A 24,281-nucleotide genomic window follows, 5' to 3' on the forward strand; every position below is an offset into this window, starting at 1 on the left:
CTGCAGCAGCGTGGGGTGATATGCTGCAGATTAGGTCTCCCGTTTGGATACTAAGCACCCAGGCTGTGCACCTGTCCTGGGTGATGGGCCATTTGGGATAAGAAAGCTAGATGGTGCTAGACAAGATTCATGGCCGGGGGACAGAAAGGGAGAATTCCCGTCAGCTGGAGCGGCCTCTCCCAATGCAGCCTATGTAAGGCTCCTGCTTTGGTAAAGTTCTTCTCTCTTTGTCCCTCAGTTTGTGTCTGTCTCTGAACCTGTCAATCTCTGCCTTGCGCCGAGAAAGGTGTCAGACAAATATTTTCTATAGAGAGAAGTTGATCCTGCTGCCCATTCATCCTTCCCTGTGCAGTACCTGCCTGCCTGTCTCTGTATCATTTATCTTCCTCTCTCCATCTGTCAGAACCTGAACCCACCAGTATCTCCACTTCCTGTGCCTCTCCTGCCTGGGAAACTCCCTGGCAAAATGCAAACAGACACTTCACCATTGTCCTTCAAATATCACCTTAAAAAGCCCCCTTCACATCCGCAGAGTCCAGCCTGCTGTTCACAGCAGAGTGATGACAAGCTGTGCCTCGGGGCCCTGGAACAATGGGGAGTGAGGATGCTGAGGGCCATTCAACCCAACTGTGAACCCTGGATATGATGGAAACTATGTCAAGCCCCAATTCCACCACCTCTGGCTGTGGCTCTTCCCCTTCTCCTTCTTTCCTTTTCCTTCCCTCTCTAACCCCCATAAATACCCCCAAACAACGCACAGCACGAACAAAGCTGAGGTCATTCATCACCACATTCATTGGTTTGTATGTTCCATCCGCCCCCTCTTTCTTAACACAAACCCGTCGCAGCTCATGCATTTATAACAACAAAACCCGACCAAAACACAGCGCTGCACTGCACACACGGCCATTCCTCTGCAGAGAGGGTGAGAGAGAAAGAGAGAGAACAAACCGCTAGTGAGAAATGTGAGCCACAAATGGAAGGCTCTGAGGTACTGTGGTGAGAATGGGGGGTAAGGGCCTAGATAGAACAGAACTGAAGAAATTGGAGTAAGTAGGGAGAGAATAGAATAGAATAGAATAGAATAGAATAGAATAGATGTCCCCTTTGTCTGTTCTTCTCTGGATGGTAAGAACAAGCAGATATTTTCTCTCTCTGTGATCAGCGCCAGCCCAGTGAGGACGTGATCCCAACTGGCAACCCAGTGACAGAAATATACACCACTCCGAATGACAGTGAGTAACGGGGGCAGTGGAAGGAAGGGTGACCATTGCAGCTATAGGACATAGGTCTTTTTGTTTCAGTAACTCACTGTCATTATTTCTCTCCCCTACCCAGGAATAAATCTCACATGGGGCTGGTCAACCACACTGTGGTGACTCATTTCATCCTCTTAGGGATCCCCAATGCCGATGGCCTCCAGACCATCCTCTTCATCACATTCTTAGCCTTCTACCTCTGTACGCTACTGGGCAACCTGACCATCTTCTCAGCCATCCTCGCTGACCCCCGCTTGCACACCCCCATGTATTTCTTCCTCTGCAATCTCTCCTTGCTAGACATTGGAATCTCTTCCATCATCATCCCTAAATATCTGACCATCCTCTGGGGTCAGAGCAGAGTCATCTCGCTGGGCGGGTGCATGTCCCAGGTCTTCTTTGGGCACTTCCTGGGCAGCACCGAGTGCCTGCTCTACACTGTCATGGCCTATGACAGGTATGTGGCCATCTGCCACCCGCTGCGGTACCTGCTCATCATGAACCGGAGGGTGTGCGCCCTCCTGGCCGCCGGCACCTGGATCTCTAGCTCCTTCCACGCCACCATCCTTACCAGCCTGACCTTCACGCTGCCCTACTGTGGGTCCAATGTGGTGGACTATTTCTTCTGTGACATCTTTCCGGTGGTCAAGCTGGCCTGTGCAGACACGTACATCATCGAGACCGTGACCTTGACAGACATTGGTCTGGTGCCCATGACTTGCTTCCTCCTCATCCTCGCATCCTACATCAGAATCATCTACTCCGTCTTGAATATGAACTCGGCCGAAGGGTGGCGCAAAGCGGCCTCCACTTGCGCCTCGCATCTGGTAGTGGTGACACTGTTCTTTAGTCCCTGTGCCCTGATCTACACTCAGCCCCAGCGGAGCAAAGTGCTGATGATTGCTGTGCAGATCTTCGGCAACGCGGTCACGCCCATGCTGAACCCAGCCATCTACACGCTGAGGAACAAGGAGATGAAAGCAGCTCTGAAAAAACTGAGAGGGGGTCTAATGCCTGCACATTGATGTGCAGCAGCTGCAGGAATTGCACGTGAGTCTGCATGGAAATACATCTACAAATACATCTGCATGCTTGTGTCATGGCTTCTGTGAGCCTCGGTGTGTCTCCCCATCCCCACACAGCCCCTTCTATCTATCTGGAGTTCTACAAATCGCAGAAACACTCCTGAAAATCCCTTCCTCTCGTTTAACATACGGTAAGGCTGCCATTTTCAAAGCTGCCTAAGGGCCCATCATACTCAGTCTGCATCAAAATTAAAAGTAATTGGAGTGCCAAATTTTGTAGAAGACTCTGAAAATCTCATCTTTATTACACAGATCTGCAGAAGCAAGTGCAGCATCTTCTGCAAACCAAAGGGGAAGGAAAAAAATTCCCTTCATCTTCTGGCATGAACCACAGCTCACCAAGCACCTGCCCTAGGTAGCTGCCTAAAATTCCTGGGAGAACCACTGGATTTTTCACCACGCCCTAATTAGACACCTAATTATTAGACACCTAATAAGGTTTCTAAGAGCACCTTGAGTGAGTCCGGCACCAGACTCCCAGTTACTTTCCATAGGAGTTAAACACTTAGCCTATTTAGAAGCTCTTTGTGCCTAGTGGAATTTATTTAACCCCTTCATAAATCTACACCTTATGGCAGATTTTTAAAGATAATTAGGCACCTAGTGGGATTTTCAAAAGATTTTCTAATAGAAATCAATGAGAGTTAGATGTCCAGTGCCAGATTTTTAAAGGTGTGACAGATACGGGAATTTCCTGAATAAACCTTATTGAATTAAGTTTAATCCCTTTGGGGTCTGTTGTATTACAAATACAATTGTGCATGCGTTATTGTGGACTGAATGTAACTTTTGTAGGAGACTGATGAATGAAATCTTGGGGAAATGTGAGAAACTTCAAAGAACTGTTTGGGACAGTACGTGTGAAGGGGGTCACGGAGTACTCTGGAGGTCTTTCAAAGCTATGCCGCGTGGAGAAAAAACCCATTCTCTATGGATTACCTGCCCCTGGAAACTCCAGATCAAAGACCCCCATCCTGCATAAAGAATGAACTAAACTTGTCATGCTGGAGCTAGTTCTGAGCTGAGGCTGTTATGAGCTGGTGACCACGGAAGAGACCTGGTTGTGCGGTTTGAAGGACTAATCCCCTGACAGAGCCCATGTTGGAGTTGGGGTGATCTCTGCTAAGCTTATTACTGTGCATGCAGGTTCTTTTATGTTTTTTCTCTGTATTGCTTTTACCTTAAGAATAAAACACGCTTGCTTAGGAAGAACTGTATGGTTTCTTATAACTGAGGCCATTACGCTGTGCACCACCCAGAGGGAAGAAGCAATGCAGGGCTGCTTAGGTAGGCTGGTTTTTGAGGGAATAGCATGGTGAAGGGAACTGTTAAGCCTGGAAAAGCCCCAGTCAGGAGGAAGAGAGACATAGGTCTCCACCCAAGGAAGCCTACAGGTAGGGAGCTGGAAGCCTGAGGGAGATGCCCCTGCTGGACCACTATGGAGAAATACCAGTGCAGTTGCTCTGAACTGTGACAAGAATCTGGACCGAAACACCAAGGCCCATTTGAAAATCCCACTAGTTGCCTATCTGCACCTGTAGGTGGCGATATACCTTTGAAAATCTGGCCAATGTCCCCATGGAATTTCAGTGAGAACTGGGCACCTGAATGGCTTTTGAAAATGGGACCTACTCTCCTCAGTCAATTAGGTGTTTTTTTTTAAATTCATCCTCTGCTTAGATAGAACTAGAAAGATAAGTAAAAAAAGGAATAAAAATGCTAATAGAAGATTTAACAAATGTGAGGACTCTACACTCATCACACACAATGTGTTTTGGGTTTGTGCTGCTTATGTATTGTGTCTTCTGCATGTGGTTGTGCTTGAAGTTTGAGTAATATGCGGTGGGAATAAACCTAACCTGGGAATAATTTTTTTTTCTTGTTTCCTGCCCTCAGCTGTTGTTTGATTGGAACTTGTCTCTAAGTTTTCTGTGCTTTTTCTATGCGTTCCAATGAAAAATAAATCTAGAAACCGGTGTCTGGAGAGGACTGGGCCATTTACGAGACCGGCAGAGAACAAGTGAAATTTAAGAGAACAGTAAAAATATGAAATGAAAAAGGATTTTAAGGTTGGAATTTCTAAAGGAAGACAAAAGTCTATGGCAGTTAGACACTTAGCCCCTGGGAGGTGTCTTTGAAATTTCCAACCTAAAGTAAAAGTGTGATAGGAAGTTCACCAGAGTGCGCAGATGGTCTGCTCACTGGTTACATACCACTTAAGCCCTAAACCGTTTTTTATATTTGTACACTTAGCCTGACAAACTCATGGCCACAAGATATTGAGGCCAAGAGCTTTTTAAATTTCAAAAAAGGATCAGACAAGTGTACAGATGATGAGAACCTCTTGAGTTATATAAAAGCCAACCACTGTCATCATTATTAAGGACTAGTAATAAATGATCCATTGAAGCTTTTCTTTGGTGGAAAATTGGGTTTTCAACAGACCTGCACAGGGGAAATCATCACCCATTAGATGGGAACGTGAACCTCTACGACTGAGAAATTGATTACGTCGACACACAATGAACTGAGCACCAAGGAAAGTAATTCTACTGGGCCAGAAAGTTATAGAAATCTCACTACATATAGATATGGCCATATGACCAGCCCCTTACTGGTATAAACTGACATGTTCCCACTGACTTCAATTCACACAAACTGGAAATCTGAACCATTGATTCCAATGGAACTAAGACAGGTTCACACCAGCTGGGGATCTGCCTTCACTGTGGCAGGCACTGTGCAGAGTCAGTCCTTGTCCTAAAGTGCCTGGGATCTAAACAGCCTAAAGGGAGTGGCACTAGTCCCATTTTACAGATGGGAAACCAAGGCATGCACAGTGCAAGGGACATAGGCTGTTTGGAGTCCCACTGGCACCGACTTTCAAAAGTGCCGGGGGGTGCTCAACCCCCGGCTCTGCCACAGGCCCTGCCCCCGCTCCACCAAGGCCCTACCCCCACCCTGCCTCTTCTTCCCTGCTCCACCCTCACCCTGCCTCTTTCTGCCCCATTTCACCCCCCTCCCCTGAGCGTGCCACGTCCTTGCTCTTCCCCCTGCCCCCAGAGCCTCCCGAATGCTGCGAAACAGCTGATTGCAGCAGCCAGGAGGCACAGGGAGGGAGGGAGAGGCACTGATCAGCGGGGCCCGGCAGCAGGTGGGGGGTGGGGGCAACTGATACAGGAGCTGCTGATGGATGCTCATTATCCACCAAAGAACTTTGGCCCAGATCCTCCCATTGGTTTCAATGGTCTGGAGTTTTATTATAGCTATTTTCCAGATACAACCGAAATAAGTAAAAGAATAAAACCCTAAGGAAGATAACACAGCTTCAGCAATAGTTAAAATGGTCAGACTGTCACTTCTCTTCAGGTCATATGTTGTATGAGATACTTTATCCTAAGGGGTTCACACATGTTGTAGGAGACCACTTGCAAATTGGTTAGTCTCTAAGGTGCCACAAGGCCTCCTTTTCTTTTTACTGATACAGACTAACACGGCTGCTACTCTGAAACCTGTCACTTGCAATGAAGCCGTCACTTTTAACATCTCTGCAGGCAAAGGACAAAGGAAGTTTAGTAGGCACCACATTATGTTACAAAATTGTTGTAATGAGCAATAAAACCAGGGTCTCCGGTTGTTGGGATTTCATCCGATGAAGTGAGCTGTAGCTCACGAAAGCTCATGCTCAAATAAATTGGTTAGTCTCTAAGGTGCCACAAGTCCTCCTTTTCTTTTTGCGAATACAGACTAACACGACTGTTACTCTGAAACCTTCCAAAGCCTGTTCCACTTGGCTGATCCAGCTCTGGGAGAGCACTTCATCCAGTTCCCTGGGGAAACTCACTTCTACTCCACATCTCATCACTCAGGTCCCTTTATTCAGAATACAGCAAAGTGACGCTGAGTTGATCTGACTCAGCTCACCCCACTGATGACATGTCTGAGCGACTCGCAAATCTGTCATGGATTTAGCCTCCCAACAACCCCAAGGGAAGCAGAAAAACAACATTAACTGGAGTGGGATTCCCCATAGGCGCCAACTCCATGGGTGCTCTGGGGCTGGAGCACCTACGGGGAAAAACAGCTGATTGCAGCAGCCAGGAGGCACAGGGAGGGAGGGAGAGGTGAAGGGGAATAGCAGTGGGTGGGGGCAACTAATATAGGGGCTGCCGATGGATGTTCATTACCCACCAATTTTTCTCCAGCCCCAGAGCACCCATGGAGTCGGTGCCTCTGTAGAGTCCCACTCCAGTGCCTCACCACAGACCCTTCCTTCATTGGGAATCATTGCAGGTTATTTTTCATAACACCGACGTGCCTACAGGCCCCCGGCAAGGATCACATATGTGCTGCACAGAGATCGAGGCCCTGAAGAGAGGACGTTCTAATCGGAGACAAGACAAATCAAGTGCATGTGGTATACCAGGGGTGGGGTTTACAAAGATAAGACCATGTGGTGACATATGCCGTCATGTTATTTTTATGAGCGGAAGAGCTTGGACACTTCCGAGGGCTGGGCTGATGGGATGGATGGCCCAATGGTCTGATGTTGTTTGGCCGTTGCTGTGTTCCTAAAGCAAGTCCAACATCTTGGATTCTGCCCCAGGATCCCTTCTTACATGAGCTTGAAATGGCGTTTCTCTAGCTTCTACGACTGGAGCCTCTCCTCCTCCTCCCAGTCTGTAATGACTTTGGTCTCACAACCCTCGGTGTTAGGCAGTAGGGGAAACTGTTGCCAAGTGACTTGCCCAAGGTCATACAGGAGCCTGTGGCAGAGGTGTAAACAATGAACCCAGGAGTCCTGACTCCCAGCCCTCCCTGATCTTACCACCAGACATCACTCCTCTGCAAGAAATAGAAATAGAACCCAAGAGTCTCAAGGGCAAATCTGGGTGTCTCTACCCATAAGAGAATTGGAACAAACTCCAGTAGACCCCAGGAACCTGGAGGTCAATTGGTAGAACCCACTTCCCTCTCAGAGCCAGCGAGAGAACCCAGGAGTCCTGATTCTAATCTCCAAATCCCTCTCTCCCCGTCCAGTTCTCAGGAAGCTCCTGCTGGACACAGGACAATCATGGCTCAGGCCCCAGCAGTTTGCTGTCCCCAAGACTCATCAGGGCATCCTTCATCTCCTTGTTCCTCGGAATGTAGATGAAGGGGTTCAGGAGCGGGGTAACCGTGGTGTAGAATACAGCCACCACCCTGTCCACAGTATGCTGGGAACCTGGCCTCAGGTAGATGAAGACCACAGGCACATAGTAGGTCACCACCATGGTGACGTAAGCCTTGCAGGTGGAGAAGGCCCGGCGCCTGCCCTCGGCAGAGTGGATACTCAAGATGGCCAAGATAATGTAGACATAGGACATCAGGATTAGCAGGAAGCAGGTGAAGGTTTGGAAGCTGATGTCCACAAATGTCTCCAGCTCATTGAGCACCATGTCCCCGCAGGCCAGTTTCAGCACAGCCAGGACATGACAGAAGATGTATCCCACTCGGTTCCCCTGGCCATAGGGCAGCTGGAAGGTGAGTGCGGTCTCTATCAGCGAGTGCAGAGAACACCCTAGCCAGGTCCCCGCTGCCAGGCACGGGCAGCCTCTGAGGTTCACAATGACGCTGTAGTGCAGTGGCTTGCAGATGGCCAGGAAGCGGTCGTAGGCCATGACCGTATAGAGGAAGCACTTGGTGCAGCCAAGGAAGTGGAAGAACGGGCCATGCAGCCCTGGAAGGATATGGTCCTGCTGCCTGTCAGGAAGCCGGGCACCACCTTGGGCACCACCACTGAGGAGACCATCATGTCCAGGAAGGATAAGTGGCACAGGAACCAGTACATGGGCTTGTACAGCCAGGGCTCCCGGGCCACTGCCAGCAGGACGAGCGGGTTCCCACACAGCGTCAACAGGTAGAGGAGAGGAAAAAGGGGAACAAGAGAACCCGCAGCACTGGGGGGTACGGGACCCCCACCAGGATAAAAGGTCTCAGCTGGGATCTGTTCCCACACTCCATTCACTCGGTCTGTGTCCCTGCCAGTGTACGCGGGGTGTTATGATTAACCAAGGAGGAACAATGGGTGATCTTTGCAGGGGTGTTTGAGCTAAAACTCTCTGCTATGCAGAACCCAGTTTGAACCCCTGTTCACCAATCTAGGGGACCCCAATCCCTTCCCATCTCTGGGGATAGAATCCAAGTGTTCTGACATCTAGCCTGCCCTGCTCTAATCCACTAGATCGCACTCCCCATTCCTACACGGGCCGAATCCCAGCCCCCACTGAACCCAATTTGCCTCCCCGAGCCAGCTTTGAACCCAGGTAAAGTAACCAGATGTCCCAATTTTATAGGGAGAGTCCTGATATTTGAGGCTTTTTCTTATATAGGCTCCTACTACCCCTCACCTCAGTCTCCATTTTTCACACTTGCTATCTGGTCAGCCTAAACCCAGGAGTCCTGGCTCCCAGCTCCCCTGCTTCAGCCCACTAGACCCTCCTCTTCTCCCACACCCAGGAACAGAACCCCAGAGTTAAACAGAGACACATTCAAATTACAAACAAAGTTCACATTGATACGTGTGAGGGTGATTAGCCGTGGGAATGGACTCTAAAGGGAAGTAAGGCACGCTCTGACTTTTGCGATCTTCGAGTCAAGATGGCCTTTGTTGAAATAGGCGTTAGTGAGGTATGAGTTATTGGACTCGACATTCTGTGGTATCCAGGAGGTCAGATTACATGCTGCTGCTGGTCTCCTCCGGCATTAATCTATCAGTCTATGAATCCGCACATCCGGCTGTGGTGCCTGGCTATGCGTCCAAGCTGGGCTGCTATGGCCAGCATGCTAAGTCATTCTCACCTGCTTCATGCCGTGCCCTGAGATCTCCCTTGGCCTTCACCCCTCTATATCTCCCACATCCAACCCTTCACACAGAATGTAGCCTTGTCCCCCACGTGAAGCCAACCTCAGCCTGGAAGGGCTTAAGGGGAAACTTGCTTGTGGAGATTAGCCCAGAGTTGCCCACTTCAGGGTCCTTGCCCCTGCCTCTGACACAGCTGGTACCAGGCACTGTGGGACACCTGGTTGGCATGAGGTACTGTGGGATGCCAATCCTAACAGGTAGTTGCTCTATTTCTATTCCTTTCTCTGCTCTGTTTAGTTTCTTCTTCAGCTTGGACATGTCCTTTCTCTCTGCAGCATCTTATAACCTTGCACCTTCTCTGTTCTCTCTCCACTTTCCCCCCGGTGTATCTCACTCCCCTGGTCACACAGAGCTAGGTCAGTGTTAAACTGTTGATATTGGCTGTGTTTTAAAGCACATAATGATGCCCTCCCATTGGCAAACTCCAATGGGCCTTGTTAGAATCATTGTTTGGGGCAAAGTGAAAGAGCTAGCTCGTGTATTTCATCAGAGAGGAAAGTCTGTGGCCATGCTAGAACGGGTGGCTCGTGCAGGTTGCATCTGGTGATCACTATGGGCATTATACCAAAGGTCCTGTGTTTCTTTAATGTAATGCAGCAATTCTCACAGAAAACTGCTCTCCCTGATATTCCAGGCCTGGCCTCCCGCTCTGAGCCAGTCCTGAGCACGGGGCTCTGCGAGACGGTGCTGTATTGCAGAGAGTGGAGTGGGTTACTCATTAGGATGTGCGCTCTGCTTGGAGTCAGTGCCGAGCCCAGTGTCCCAGCAAGCTCCTAGGGGGGCATTGTATTGCTGGAAGGACAGTGGGGGGCTCAGTAGATGGCCCTGTCCTCTCTGAGACATTGCTGACCCCTATGTCCCAGCATGGCAGCAAGGGGCGCTCTGCTGCAGAGAGTGGTCTTGTGGGGCTCAGCAGGGAGTGTTTGGAAATCTCATGGCACTTTTTGGTCAAAGCAGATATTTTACCCTTCACTTTCTGGCTAAATGCTAACTTTGTTAATTCCATTCCAGTTACAGAGGCAGCTCTAATGTAGAGCAGGTCGTACCCCCAGCTGGAGTAACTCGTCAAGGCACCATGGGAGTTATTGCCCCTCTGTCTTCTTACACTGCGAAAATTCACTTCGACTCTTGGTTGTAACGTGTAGTCCCCTCGGTTCATGGCTCTCGGACTATACGAGAGCAGGTTTGCTTTCAAAGCAGGCCTGGGCAGCAGATGGTTTTCCCATTCCATGGAAGTTTTTGGCATTTTGAAAATGTTCCTGTTATAAATCGGGATGAAAAGTCAAAAAGTTTGTGAGTTAAAAATCTGAAAAAAATCAGTTTGGGTGAAAAAAAAAATTGTTTTTAGATAATTTCACAATGTCTTATTTCTATGTTAACCTTTTTTCCCATTTAAACATTTTTAGTGTATATTTACTGCAATTTCAAAATGAAGTTAAAACCCCCAAACTTTCTGGTTTGACAGGAGGTTTTGACTATCGTTGAAACTTTTCTAGCCAAAAATATTTTGAGTTGGGTGTTCCACTGAATGCAAAACTGCTTCGCGAGCAGTTTTCATTTTGCTGAATTGGCATTTTCCAATAAAAAAGTCAAGAACATTTCCCCAGAAAATTTCCATCCAGATCTCCTATTTCAAAGGTCCTCCTTCCTGGCATCTGGCTGAGCTAAGGCCACCTAGGGCTGGAGTCTGGAGACTTTGAGGGCATGCCTCTCGCTGGTTCCTCTATGACCCTCCCTCTCCATCCCCCAATTCACTTACACCAGGGAATCTATCCTCACGGCTGTGAGGTAGGGAAGGGTTATTGTCCCCATTTCACAGGCTGAGCACCAGAGACATTAAGTTTGACTTGGGCTCCTGGGATTGGGGCCACCCACCTCCTAGAAGCTAGGTGTGGTACTGCAATCTTTTTTCCGCTCATGACCCCTCCTCCCTCGCACTCCCAGCTGGCCAACCCCCTTGCCAGGTCTTCAGTGGCTCAGCCCTCCGGCCAAGTCACACAGTGAAAAAACAGACCTGCTCCAGAGTAGCAAAGAGTCCATCAAACCGTCTGCCTTCACCCGGGGCTTCAGCCCGGTTGCTGGGCCTTTTAAATCCCACCCTTGGCTCAGGCTTCTAAAAGAGACTTGTCCCCATGTTGGAGCTTAGGCCCCTTTGCCAGTGGCCAGTGGAGGAACCCACCATGCCGGGTTCCAGCCCAGGGACCCTGTTCCCAGCCTCCATGTGCTGCTCCCTTTAATTAGCTGCTGCTGCTGCTTCCCAGGGCCCCTTCCCACCTCCTCCCTTCCCCTCCACTTGTTACCTTCGTGTTATAGTTCTCAGGTCTTCTCACTCGCAGGGCCAGCAAATGCAACCAGAGCAGAGCTGCCATCCTCGATCCTCTGGTCCCAGCTGGGAACTGACCCACCAAGGCCCTGCCGCTCCTTTTATCTGAGCCCATGGGCTGAGATTGGCTGCTTCTGTGCAGCTTTTCTAGGCAGGAATTGAGGACCCAGCAGGAGGCCATGAAGACTTGGTACATCCTGGCATGGTTCATGACTCCCTTAGGCCCCTTTGAAGTGCCCAGTTGTTGCGGTTCAGTGATGAGACAGAACACAGCTTTATGCAAGCAAGCAGGCTGGTCAGCGGAGATGGGCTGTTCTGCCCCCCCTGCCTTCCACCTTCTCCTTTTATTATATTTCTCCCCCTAAGCATTACACACTGCTACACAAAGGAATGTATGACGTTGATTCATATGCTTAGTTACCATCCTCTATCTACTACAATCCTGGTTCTCAGGCCTTGAGCCCAGGCTAAAGAAACCTCCCACAGTTGCTGTCCAAGCAATCAAGTTCTCAGGGTTCATATCTAGCCCTTGTCCTTGGATAGAGCAATGTGTGCATTGCTCCTAGGAAACAGTCAGGGTGTGCCCCGCCTGCTTCCAGGTGGAATAGCTAGACATTAACCCTTCATCTCCCCTTTTTTGTTTATTGAAGTTGGCCATCTCATGGTAGCCGCCAATTTGTTTTGTCATGCTATTTAACTCCCAGACAGACAAGGACATAACCTGGGGAGCTTTCCAGGGCAAAATTTTACAAAGTCTTAACAAGGAAGGAATACATTGTACACAGCAACAACAAAAAATAAGCCCAATGATTACAAACACAAAATAACCAAAAGCTCAACATCTGCAATATAATCATCTAAAAGGGGTACACTTCTTTTACTACAATTGTAACCAGCAAAAGGCAATATAAGTATCATTCTACTAAGACAGCAAAGGGTGCCATCACTTAAATTTGCAGGAATATAATTAAAGGTGCATGAACCACAAGTAAAAACCCATCCTGATGATAGGATGATATGGCCATACTTATATGAAACATTAACAGCATGGGAACAATTTAAAAGGGATTGAGAAATTTTTTGACAGCCCAATGGCACCTTTGTACTAGTGCAGTTAACTACACATGCACAGGTGACATTGTGAGCCCCGGCCGGGTACGGTGTGTGAAGGGATATAGCCGTGCGAGGCAGAGTATAGTTGGCCGGGCCCCAATTAGCCATGCTAGAGTACTGGGAGAAAAGATTAGCATAAGCAAAGAGCAGTATCTTATTCTCCTTCGGACTTGTAACGGGGGAGGCGCTTCCGAGCCAACCCCTACAGGAAATAGCAGGCACAAAAGGCACACAATCATCACAGAATTAGCAGTGATTTGGGCGAGAATCGCCACAGACAAAGTCTTAGGAGTTTCTGGCTGCTGATCTGCTGCCAGTTTTCGTTGAGCCGTGGCGACCAATGCTTTTACTGCTCCCCATGTCACGGGCTGGCTTGGGACGCTACGCCTCCTCCGTTTCCGTCCCGCCGTTGTCGACTCGGGGGGCAACGCGGTCTCCTCCAAGGTCAGCTGAAACTCTGGTATGGGATTCGACAGCCCCTGGTGCCATGCCATGTTGTTTAAGTGCTGGTCGCACGCACCGGGCTGGAACCCACAACGGTCCTGCAGGGAGAGACACAGCAGCATATCCCCGACCCCAAGTGATTAGAGGTGCTGGGCCCAGCCACTGTGGATCGGGCAGCTGACGGTAAAAGACACGCGGTCTTTCCAGTACCTCAGATTTGTGAAAATGCCGATCCGCAGGGGTCTGCTGATCTGCATTCAGTGTTAAATTATTTAAAGTAAACAAGAGAATATACATCTGTTGTTGAATGTCTCCTAAGGTTTGGAGATGCAACTCCCCTTGTTTTAATTGTTTATCTAGCAAGGTTTTGAGTGTGCGATTGGCACGTTCAACAATGGCTTGGCCCGTGGAATTATAAGGGATTCCGTGTTTAAGACGGACGTCCCAGCGGGCACAAAAGGTGGAGAGGGCTGCAGAGCAGTAGGCTGGGGCATTATCTGTTTTAACTTGGCAAGGGCAACCCATAACAGAAAAGCAGGCCAGCAAATGGTGAATAACTTTGTTAGTGGCTTCCCCACGTTGTGGGGTTGCCCAAAGGAAACCTGAATAAGTATCAACGGAAACATATAAAAATGTATAGGGGCGGAATTGTGGTACATGAGTAACATCCATTTGCCACAGCTGATTTGCTGCCGTACCTCGGGGGTTAACGGCATAAGAAAAAGTAGGAGCAGCAGCAGCACAGTGGGGGCAGGAACGAACAATGGAACGTGCATGATCAGCAGGAATGTGAAACTGCCGGGCCAAAACAGAGGCAGACTGATGAAAAAAGGCATGGCTTTCAATGGGGTCAGAAAAAAGGGAATTTACCTGACCACGCAACGCGCGATCGGCGCGTGCATTGCCCTCAGTGAGTGGCCCAGGCAGAGGGGTATGACTGCGAATATGAGCAACAAAGTAAGGGAAATGACGAGTGGCAAGAAGATGCTGTAAAGACAAAAACAGGCGAAGGAGGTCTGCATCAACCTGAGGGGTAATGAGGGCAAGGGGTAAATGATCAAGTACCTGATAAACATAATGGGTATCCACGATTAAATTAAAGGGACGATCAATAAAAAGTTGAAAGACCAAAATAACAGCAGCTAATTCTGAACGCTGTGAGACGGCGAGTGAGACAACGTAGATCCAAAGCCTCCTCCGCCCCGAGTTCGATCCTCGGCAGCTGGCACCTGATAGGGGACTAAAATCAATTGTGCAATTGACCGTCCACGTGGGAGCGACTGTGGAAGATGAGTCCACACCTGAACCTTAATAATGCCAGTGTAATCAGCATCAATAACCCCTGGAATGACAAAAAAGCCCTGTTTCCCAGCATGTGAGCGAGGGAGAACAAGACCTACAAAGCTGGCAGGGAGAGGTCCCATCACCTGTGTAGGTATGGCACAGACCTCCCCTGGCAGCTGAAAGTCAGTGTCCTCCTGCATGATCAAATCAAGCCCTGCACTTCCAGCAGTCGCTGCCCTCATAGAGTCTACGGATTCCAAGGCAGAGGAGCGATTGCCTGAGTAGGAAACACCCCCGTTTGGCCCTGGGTTCGGGGGGGACCCGTCACGCGGTTTCCCGACCCGCTACGACACTGATTAGCCCAGTGATAACCTTTCCCACACTTGGGGCACTTCTTTGAGGGTCGGGCTGGTGCCTTAAATGAGCGGCACTCCCGCTGAAAATGACCCTCCTTTCCACAGCGGTAACAACGCTTCCCCTCCTTCCCGGTTTTTCTGAGGGCGGCAGCCAGAACTCCAGCCTTGTGGGCTTGTGTGCCAATGTTCTGGCACGCCCGCAGCATGTCTGAGAGCTCTAAAATACCAGAGACTTGTGCTGCCTGGAGAGCACGGCGGCAATCCTCATTTGCATTTTCAACTGCCAATTTTAACAGGAGCTCGTGAGCTGCCTCAGTGTTATCCACCTGTCGGAGGATAGCCTCCTGCAATCTGTTGGTAAAATCCAAAAAGGACTCTAAGGCACCCTGACGGATACTGACAAAGCTTTTGGTAGGCTTGCCTGAATCCGGGACCTTCTTGAAAGCATGCTGGGCACAGGTGGAGATAATGGGGAAGACAGCCTGAGGGAGTTGAGACTGCATCCCAATAGTAGCAAACTGGCCCTCCCCTGCCAAATGCTCATAAATGATACCTTGCTCTCTATATACCTGGGCTTGGCGTTCTGCCATCTGCCGATACTCACTAAGCCAAATAACATACTGACTGGGTGACAACATCATGCGCAGCAGCGTTTTCCAATCCTCAGGGATTAGGGAGTACCCAGCACCCATCCCTTCAATGAGACCACGCACAAAGGTGCTAGTCAGGCCAAATTCACGAATTGCTTTCTTTACCTCTCTAACCACCGAGTATGGCAGAGTGGTCCAGGTGCCCACGGGGTTGCCCTGGTCATCATTCTGCCAGGTCACCGGGCAAACGGAGACCAGATCAGCCAGCTCCTCTGCTGTAAGATCTGATCGAGCTTTCGCTGCGTGAACCATTTGTTGCACCAGCGAAAGCTTCTGAGCAGATGCAGATGACTCTCCGGGGGGCCCCACGGGGGGAGGGTGATCACACACCGGCTCCGGTGGGGAAGGCCAGGGAGGCGGTGGTAATAGAGGCACTGGGGGCGAAGCAGGGGGAGGGTTGGCTGCAGGAGCGGACGGGGGTGGCAGGATTGGCAGCTCCTCTGTTGGGGCTGGAGAGGGCCTTTCCGAGGCGACACGCTGTGTCGCATCGCCAGGAGGGGGGATGGCTGGAGGGGCGGACGGGGGCGGCGAGAGCACCAGCCTCGCGAGGGAGGGTCTGTCCGAGGCGACACGCTGTACCACGTCGCGGCAGAGGTGCCAGGCATGTAAAGCCTGCACGGGCGCCCGAGGCTCTTTGTGCAATGTCTGGCCCAATCGCTCCCAGTCCGCTAGCTTAAGGCTTCCGGCTTCAGGATACCACGGGCACTTGGCACGCACCTCCTGTAGCAGGAGAGTGAGTTCTCGAGCCGGGCAGTCATGCTGAGCCTTACGCAGCAAATACTGCAGCTCATTGCGGTGTTGCACTTGCAAAGCAGAGAGGGAGCTTCCCATACTTACCACAATGAAAATTACTCACCGGGATCCACGAAGTGGATGAGTGACGTGTCTGAAACCCTTGCCGGGCGAGGTGAGTGCTGAGGGCCCCACGTTTGGGTGCCAGTTGTTGCGGTTCAGTGATGAGACAGAACACAGCTTTATGCAAGCAAGCAGGCTGGTCAGCGGAGATGGGCTGTTCTGCCCCCCCTGCCTTCCACCTTCTCCTTTTATTATATTTCTCCCCCTAAGCATTACACACTGCTACACAAAGGAATGTATGACGTTGATTCATATGCTTAGTTACCATCCTCTATCTACTACAATCCTGGTTCTCAGGCCTTGAGCCCAGGCTAAAGAAACCTCCCACAGTTGCTGTCCAAACAATCAAGTTCTCAGGGTTCATATCTAGCCCTTGTCCTTGGATAGAGCAATGTGTGCATTGCTCCTAGGAAACAGTCAGGGTGTGCCCCGCCTGCTTCCAGGTGGAATAGCTAGACATTAACCCTTCACCCAGTGATCAGCCACAGAGCCTACAGCCAAACTGGAAAGTGAGTCCTGGTCTCCTGAGTCACAGCTAGCCCACAGTAAACCATTTACACAGGGTAACAGTGAGTTCGACTGGTCCTACAAAGACCAGGAGCGATGCTGTGTGTCCTTGAGCACCATCTACCTGCACTTTGTCTGATAACACACGATCGACATGCAGCGAGACAAGGCAGGGGAGGGAATATCTTTTGTTGGACCAACTTCTGTTGGTGAAAAAAAGACAAGCTGTCTAGCTACCCAGAGCTCATCTCCAGGTCTGGGAGAGGTATGCAGCTACAACAATGCAAACATCCACATACAGACAGAGATGGTCCATTTACAGAGCACTCTTGTAACACAGCCAGCCGTTTTGTCTCCCCCATGAGTATTTGTTGGGGATTGGTCCTGCTTTGAGCAGGGGGTTGGACTAGATGACCTCCTGAGGTCCCTTCCAACCCTGATATTCTATGATTCTATGAGCATCTTTTGCAGGTGCAAATGTCGCTGTCCATTTGTAAAAAACCCTGGCCCATGAGAAGGTCATGCAAGCCTGTATCAAAAGCCTTACTAAAGTCTAGGTATACCGTATGCACCACTTCCCCCCATCCACAAGGCTTGTTACCCTGTTAAAGAAAGCTATCAGGTTGGTTTGACATGATTTGTTCTTGACAAATCCATGCTATTGCTTATCACCTTATTATCTTCTAGACGATTGCAAATTGATTCCTTAATTATTTCCTCCATTATCTTTCCTGATACAGAAGATAAGCTGACTGGTCTGTAATTTCCTGGGCTGTCCATAAAAGCTTTATCCGTGGTGGTTGCTGGCTTCATTCTTGCTGGATACAAGCGGGGAGGGGTGGCCATTTTGGAAAAGGGCAGCTCATCTGAGAGAAGCTGTTGTTTCACTTCCCTTGAGAGCTAAGGGGAGTGAGGCCATTTTGAAAGATGGAAATTCTTTGTGAGTGCTTCAAAAGGAGAAGATTTTATAGGCTGGCAGATAAAATGCCAGTTATGAAAAATAGCCAAAATTAACATTTTTATATATATATACAGAGAGAGAGAGAGAGGGAACTCAGAGGGAAGGAAGTGGAAACCTAGATTGTGGGGGGACAGGGACAAGAGGGAAAGGAAACACTATACGTGCGTAGACAGAAAATAGAGTACTGCAAATAAGAGTGAAACTGGTGTGTGTGTGGAGAGGAATGTGGGATGCTGGAGGGAAGGAACTGGTGTGTGTGTGTGAACACGGGGTGCAGGAGGGAGGGGAAACTGATGTATGTGTGTGCAAGGGAATGTGGGGTACAGGAGGGGGGTGGAACAGGTGTGTATTTGTGTAGGAGAATGTGGGGTATAGCAGGGAAGGGGATATTGGTGGGGTGTGTATGTGAGAGGATCCCTGCTATACTGAGCCCCTGCCCCACTCCCTGCAGCACAGCTCCCCATAGCAATGCACCAGGGCATTGGGTTCAGCACTGACTGCTAGTGGACAGCTCCCTCTACTGAGCACCCTGCCCCACTTCCCTGAAGAACAGCACCCCTAGCATCATATTGGAGTATTGCAGTCAGCGCTGATTCAGAGAGGAGAGCACCCCCCAACAGACTCACCACCCTGGTTCCTGCAACACAGCACCCCCTAATGCCACCTTGGGTTCAGAACGGACCTGGAGGGGAGAGCAACCCCTGCTGACCCCCCTCATCCCATTGCATGAAACAAAGCGCCCCCTAGTGCCATTCTGGAGCATGGTGGTCAGCACTGACTGGAGGGGAGAGCACCCCCTACTGAACCTGTACCTCACACCCTGAAGTCCCACACGGGGCCATTCTTTTAAGATCCATGGTCTCCTTTAACAGCTAAGTCAATGCTCTGTCGCCTTCATTTTTGCCCCAAACACCATTTCTAATGATGACCATTGGGGTTTGCCAATGGGTGACGTCATTACTTGCTTGAAAATACAGCAAATGTCCACAGTTTTATATGAGTGGCACTGGGGGGAGAGAAATACACGAGGGGGAAGAGGCGAGAGCACAGAGACAAATGCAGGAGGGAAGCCAGGTTAAAAGAAGCTGCAGAGAGAAAGGACACACCAGAGCTAAGGGCAAAATTAAACAGAGTGGAGCAACGATGCATAGAAACAGAGAAACTGCCAGAGACGATCAGCACCGGGACCCACCTAGCTCAGTCTCCCACCATGAAAGGCAAGTTCACAAACTCTGCATCCAGCAACTCTGGGATGATCTCCCACAGGGGACATTTACCGCGAGTCCCTGCCTGTTTGGGCTGGCATCACACTGGAGCCAAAGCCACCTCCTGTGTGAAATGTTTGACTGGGGGGATTTAAGGGAGATCTCAGAGCATGGAAGAGAGCAAATGGGAGTTGCTTGAAAACCAAGCCACGCACCCCAGCTGCAACACACTCCAGGTAACTGTATCCAGAGGGGCAGCTGCAGGACGGGTCTGTCACCTGTTTCAGCCTATCTCTGCTGCTCTTCCTCACTACAGGGCCAGATTCCTAGCTGGTGAAAATTCCCATTTCACCCCATGGCAAGTGAGTCCTTCATGCCACAGAACAGCCACTCGCTCCTTGATGGTGGCCTGAACTGGCAACATCAGGGGAAGGGCAAAAACCTCTGCAGGGGACAGTTCCAGTATTGACTTTCCAGAGCATTTTTTTTCCCTATCCCAGGTCACTTAGAAGTTGAGTTTGACCCCAAAGTGGGAAGTTTTATCCCCTTCTGATCTGTGGAGCACCCCAGTTGAAATCCACACCTGGGCAGTGGGGCCAGCATGAGGACTAGACACCAAAGTCCTCAGATGGGGGCTTTAGAAGGACTTCCTGTGTGGGCTGCAGGGAGTTAGAAGATGAGGAGGGGACGCTAGGAGCAGGACTCCTGGGTTGTAGGGTTGTAACCCCAGCCCCGGGAAGGGAATGGGGTCCAGTGGGTAAGATTGGGGGTGGGGTGGGGCTTCTGGATTATTTTCACAGCTCTGGGTGGTGAGTGAGAGGTAAGGGGTGAGGAGGGGATGTGAGTCAGGTCTCCTGGGTTATGTTTCCAGCTCTGGGGGGTAAGTGGAGTCCAGGGGGTTAGAGCAAGGGCATTTGGTTGCCAGGACTCCTGAGTTCAGGTCCCAGCTCTTGGAGTTGAGCAGGGTCAAGTGGGGTAGAGCAGAGGGGGAGAGGCTGGGAGTCAGGGCTTTTGGACTCGATTCTTCTCCTGGCACAGGAGTGACTCTTGTCCCAAATGCCCCTGCAAAGATCATCCACTGCTTCTCTGCTCATTAATCATTAACACCAGGGTTCACCTTCAGGGACACAGGCTGAGTGAATGGAGTGTGTGAACCAATCCCAGCTGACTCATTTCATCCTGGTGGGGCTCCCATACCCCCCAGAGCTGCAGGTTCCCTTGTTCCTCTTCTTCCTCCTCATCTACCTGTTGACGCTGTGTGGGAACCTGCTCATCCTGCTGGCGGTGGCCTGGGAGCACCAGCTGCACAAGCCCATGTACTGGTTCCTCTGTCACTTGTCCTTCCTGGACATGACGGTCTCCTCAGTGGTGGTGCCCAAGGTGGTGGCCGGCTTCCTGCCGGGCGGCGGGGACATCTCCTTCCAGGGCTGTGTGGCCCAGCTCTTCTTCTTCTGCTTCCTTGGCTGCACCGAGTGCTTCCTCTACACGGTCACGGCCCATGACTTCTTCCTGGCCATTTACAAGCCACTGCACTACAGCGCCATTATGAACCACAAAGCCTGCCTGTGCCTGGCAGTAGTGACCTGGCTAGGAGGCTCCCTGCACTCCACCATACAGACCGCACTCACCTTCCAGCTGCCCTATGGCCAAGGGAATAGGGTGGGATACATCTTCTGTGATATCCCAGCTGTTCCGAAGCTGGCCTGCGGGGACACGGCGCTCAACGAACTGGTGACATTTGTGGCTATTGGCTTCCTGGCCTTAACATGCTTCCTGCTGATCCTGACATCCTATGTCTACATCGTCTCGGCGATCCTGAGGATCCACTCAGCTGAGGGCAGGCACCGGGCCGTCTCCACCTGCATGGCTTATGTCACCGTGGTGGTGACCTACCATGTGGCTGGGTTATTCATCTACCTGAGGCCAGGATCCTGGCACCCACTGGATGGTGTGGTGGCTGTATTCTACACCACGTTGACCCCACTCCTGAACCCCCTCATCGACACGCTGAGGAACAAGGAGATGAAGGATGCCCTGATGAAACTGGGGGGCAGGAAACTGCTGGGGCCCTGAGCTATGATTATCCTGCTTCTAGCAGGAGCTTCCTGAGAACTGACCAGGGAGAGAGGGACTTGGAGACAGAAATCAGGCCTCCCCTGTTCTGCCTCTGTTCTGTGGAGGAGCTGGGGTCAGTGGCTTGGAGTAGGAACAGCTGAAAGTCCATTGCTCATTCTCCTCAGTCCTCACACACACAGGCCTCTATACAACCCCCCAGGAACATGCGGTCCAGGCAGACGGGGACATAAAATGGAGGCTTCTGGAATTGTTGTAACATGCCATAGAGTCTATGGCCAGATGGGACCATCAGCACAGCCAGTCTGCCCATCTGTATCTCGCAGGCCACCAACCCCTCCCAGCATCCTCCCACTAAAGCCAACACATGAAATTAGACCAAGACATTACATCCACAGGCAGAAAACAGGAGTGACTGAGGTGCATCATTTCCTGGGGTGGAGGGTCCCTGCACTGGTGGGGGTTTGATTTAGTGAGACATATCCAGGTGGCCATGGCAGTGGAAGGCCAGAAAACCCCGCCGTCACTGCCTGGGGGGAAATTCCTTCCCAGACCCACATAGGATGAATGTGGCAAGACCTATTTATCTAGGTTGCTCTCATCGGCCAGCTCTGCGGCTGCCCTGATTCAGAGGTGCTGCTATGACTCCAGCGATGCTGATGGGGGTCCGGCCACATTGACACCAATGGAGCTCTGGTGGATTTACACGAGCAGGGATTACCCACTGCTACTCTAGCAACGGGCTTCCCCCAACCTTAGCTGGGCTGCTGCCCCGCAGTCCCAACCCAGAGCCCCCTATAATCTGAGCCCTGGGATTCTCCCCACAGTGCCTGGCCTGTTTGAGCGTTGCCCTGCTGGGTTTTCACCACTAGATCATGCTCCATGCAGACTCATCCCAGTAAAGCTCTGGAAGCTGCCAGAGGCACGTTAAAAGGATCTCTGTGTAGCTAGCAGCCACGCAGCCCTGGGTAGCGAACGCCAGGCACTGAGCGAAGAATCCCGATGGGATGCCTGCTCTCCCCTGCTGACAGGCCTGGGAACGGGACACCTGGGGCTAGGCTTCGCCTGGATTTGCATCAGACAGTTAGCTCCCAGGAGCGTGGTGAGCAGCGTACCCAAGGGTGAAAATATCATTCAAATACTTGGCTGACTCAGGCACTTTGCCACAGCGGAGACAACGAAGCGGCTGTTCCTCATCCCGGTCCCGTGACAGTGGTGAGTGTGTCTGAGCCGGGGAACGGCTTTTCTTTAGGGACAGAGGGACTGCCAGACCAGGTTAACCCAAGGTCCATCCAGCCCAGGCTCTGATCTGAGGCTCTGGTACCAACTCTTTCATAGGACGCATGGTACAAGAAACCCTACAGAGGGGAGCTAAGAGTTCATCTGCCTCTAGTGGGTCCTTTCTCCCTAACCTCTCCCAGTTTGGGATCACCTCATTCCCTGATCAGGAGAGGATACCCCCTTTCCTGCTTTGTACAATCCCCCTAATTTCATGCTGGCTGTCATCTGTGCAGGCGCTCTGGCCATTGACTTTCCTGCGTGGGCAAGTGTGGGAACTGGAACTGAAATCATGCAATAGATACACGGGCCAACAGGGTCAGCTTCCAGCATCGTTCAGTGGTTTGTGACACTCGGCATCTCTCCAGCACGCCCTTCCTGCATCCAGCAGGCTGATGATGGGTGACAAGAGGAGAACCAGGCTAGATGGATACTGTGCAAGAGAGAACAGTGGTGTGTATAGGGGTAGATAGAGAGATAGATAATCTATAGTGATTGGTCAGGAGGTGACAGACTGGTAATCAGGCTATTTATCTACCTACATTAGCAGGACATTGTTCACAGATGAGGTGAGAGGAGACAAGATGAGAGGAAGGACAGTCCAGCAGTGAAGTCACGAGCCATGGATCTGAGAAACCTGAGTTTAAATCTCCTGCTCTGATGCGGGCTTCCTGTGTGTCTTTGAGCTGTTCTGTGCCTCAGCTCATAGGCTGTAAATCCAGGGATGCTAAACCCTGGGAGAGGTATTTTGAGGAAAAAATACATTTAAAAGTCTGAGGTTGTCACATGCAACAGTCACAGGGTCTAGATAGATACCGGAGGGGATGAATAATCGCTGTGCTTTGCCTTGCAACGAGGAGCCGGTGGGAGACTAGTGTGAAAGGACCTCTGAGTTATGGTGGCATGTTACTCCATTGAACTGAGTGTGGAAGAGAGAGAGAGACAGAGAGACAGACAGACAGACAGACACATACTGGGGTAACTTCTGCTCTGATTCGCACTGCTCTAGCTACTGTTGCTCTGCACAGGGGGGAAGCAGATGGAGCCAGGAAACCAAACGCCAGTGACGGAATTCATCCTGGAGGGTCTCCCAAACACCAGGGAGCTTCCCTCTCTCTTCTTCCTCCTCTTCCTCCTCCTCTACCTGCTCACCCTGCTGGGCAACATCCTCACCCTGCTGACTGTGCTCTGCGATCCTCGACTCCATGCCCTGCCCATGTACTGCTTCCTTGGCCACCTCTCCTTCCTCGACGCCTGCCTCTCCTCTGTCACCGTGCCCAAGATCCTGGCTGGCTTGGTGGGGCCCGGTGGCAGGGCCATCTCCTTCGGCGGCTGCGTGGCGCAGCTCTACGCCTTCCATTTCCTGTGTAGCACCGAGTGCTTCCTCTATACGGTAATGGCTTACGACCGCTTCCTGGCCATCTGCCACCCCCTGCGCTACAGCGTGGTGATGAGCAGAAAGACCTGCCTGTGGCTGGCAGCCGGCACTTGGCTCACCGGCTCAATCCATGCCATGATCCAGGCCTTCCTGACCTTTCGCCTGCCCTACTGTGGCCCCAATCACGTGGAATACTTCGTCTGTGACATCCCCGCCATGCTGAAGCTGGCCTGCGCCAACACAGCCATCAATCAAGTCGTCATTCTGGCCAACATTGGGGCAGTGGTGGCCGGCTGCTTCCTGCTCATCTGCGTTTCTTATACCTACATAGCCTCCGCCATCCTGAAGATCCGCACGGCCCAAGGGAGGCAGCGGGCGTTCTCCACCTGCAGCGCCCACCTCACCCTGGTGCTGCTGTACTATGGGCCCCCAGTCTTCATATACCTGCATCCCTCTTCGAGTCAAGCATCCGACGGGGTAGTGGCTGTATTCTATACTGCAGTCACCCCTCTGCTGAACCCCTTTATATACACCCTGAGAAACAAGGAGATGAAAAAGGCCTTGAGGAAACTGATTTGTGGACAAACACTTTCTCTGCATGCATAA

The 24,281-nt window shown here is 50.9% G+C and overlaps 1 protein-coding gene and 1 long non-coding RNA gene across 2 annotated transcripts; one reads left to right on the forward strand and one right to left on the reverse strand.

Annotated features, from left to right (window-relative positions):
- Nucleotides 1–1,351: 1,351 nt before the first annotated feature.
- Nucleotides 1,352–24,281, forward strand: LOC311529921 (uncharacterized protein; the record flags this gene model as incomplete). Its single annotated transcript, XM_084646224.1, has 8 exons — nucleotides 1,352–2,275; nucleotides 6,638–6,761; nucleotides 7,385–7,516; nucleotides 7,793–7,867; nucleotides 7,979–8,243; nucleotides 9,051–9,196; nucleotides 20,151–20,996; nucleotides 23,326–24,281. The coding sequence occupies 8 exons, from the start codon at nucleotides 1,352–1,354 to the stop codon at nucleotides 24,279–24,281; spliced, it is 3,468 nt and encodes a 1,155-aa protein (XP_084502350.1).
- On the reverse strand, nucleotides 11,846–14,229 carry LOC311530012. The gene is made up of 2 exons (XR_014713893.1): nucleotides 14,194–14,229; nucleotides 11,846–14,115 (listed from the first exon to the last, which is right to left on the reverse strand). It is a non-coding gene; the product is annotated as an uncharacterized lncRNA (long non-coding RNA).

The sequence above is a fragment of the Lepidochelys olivacea genome, assembly GCF_965140295.1.
Source record: "Lepidochelys olivacea isolate rLepOli2 genome assembly, chromosome: 13".
Lineage (NCBI taxonomy): Eukaryota > Metazoa > Chordata > Testudines > Cheloniidae > Lepidochelys > Lepidochelys olivacea.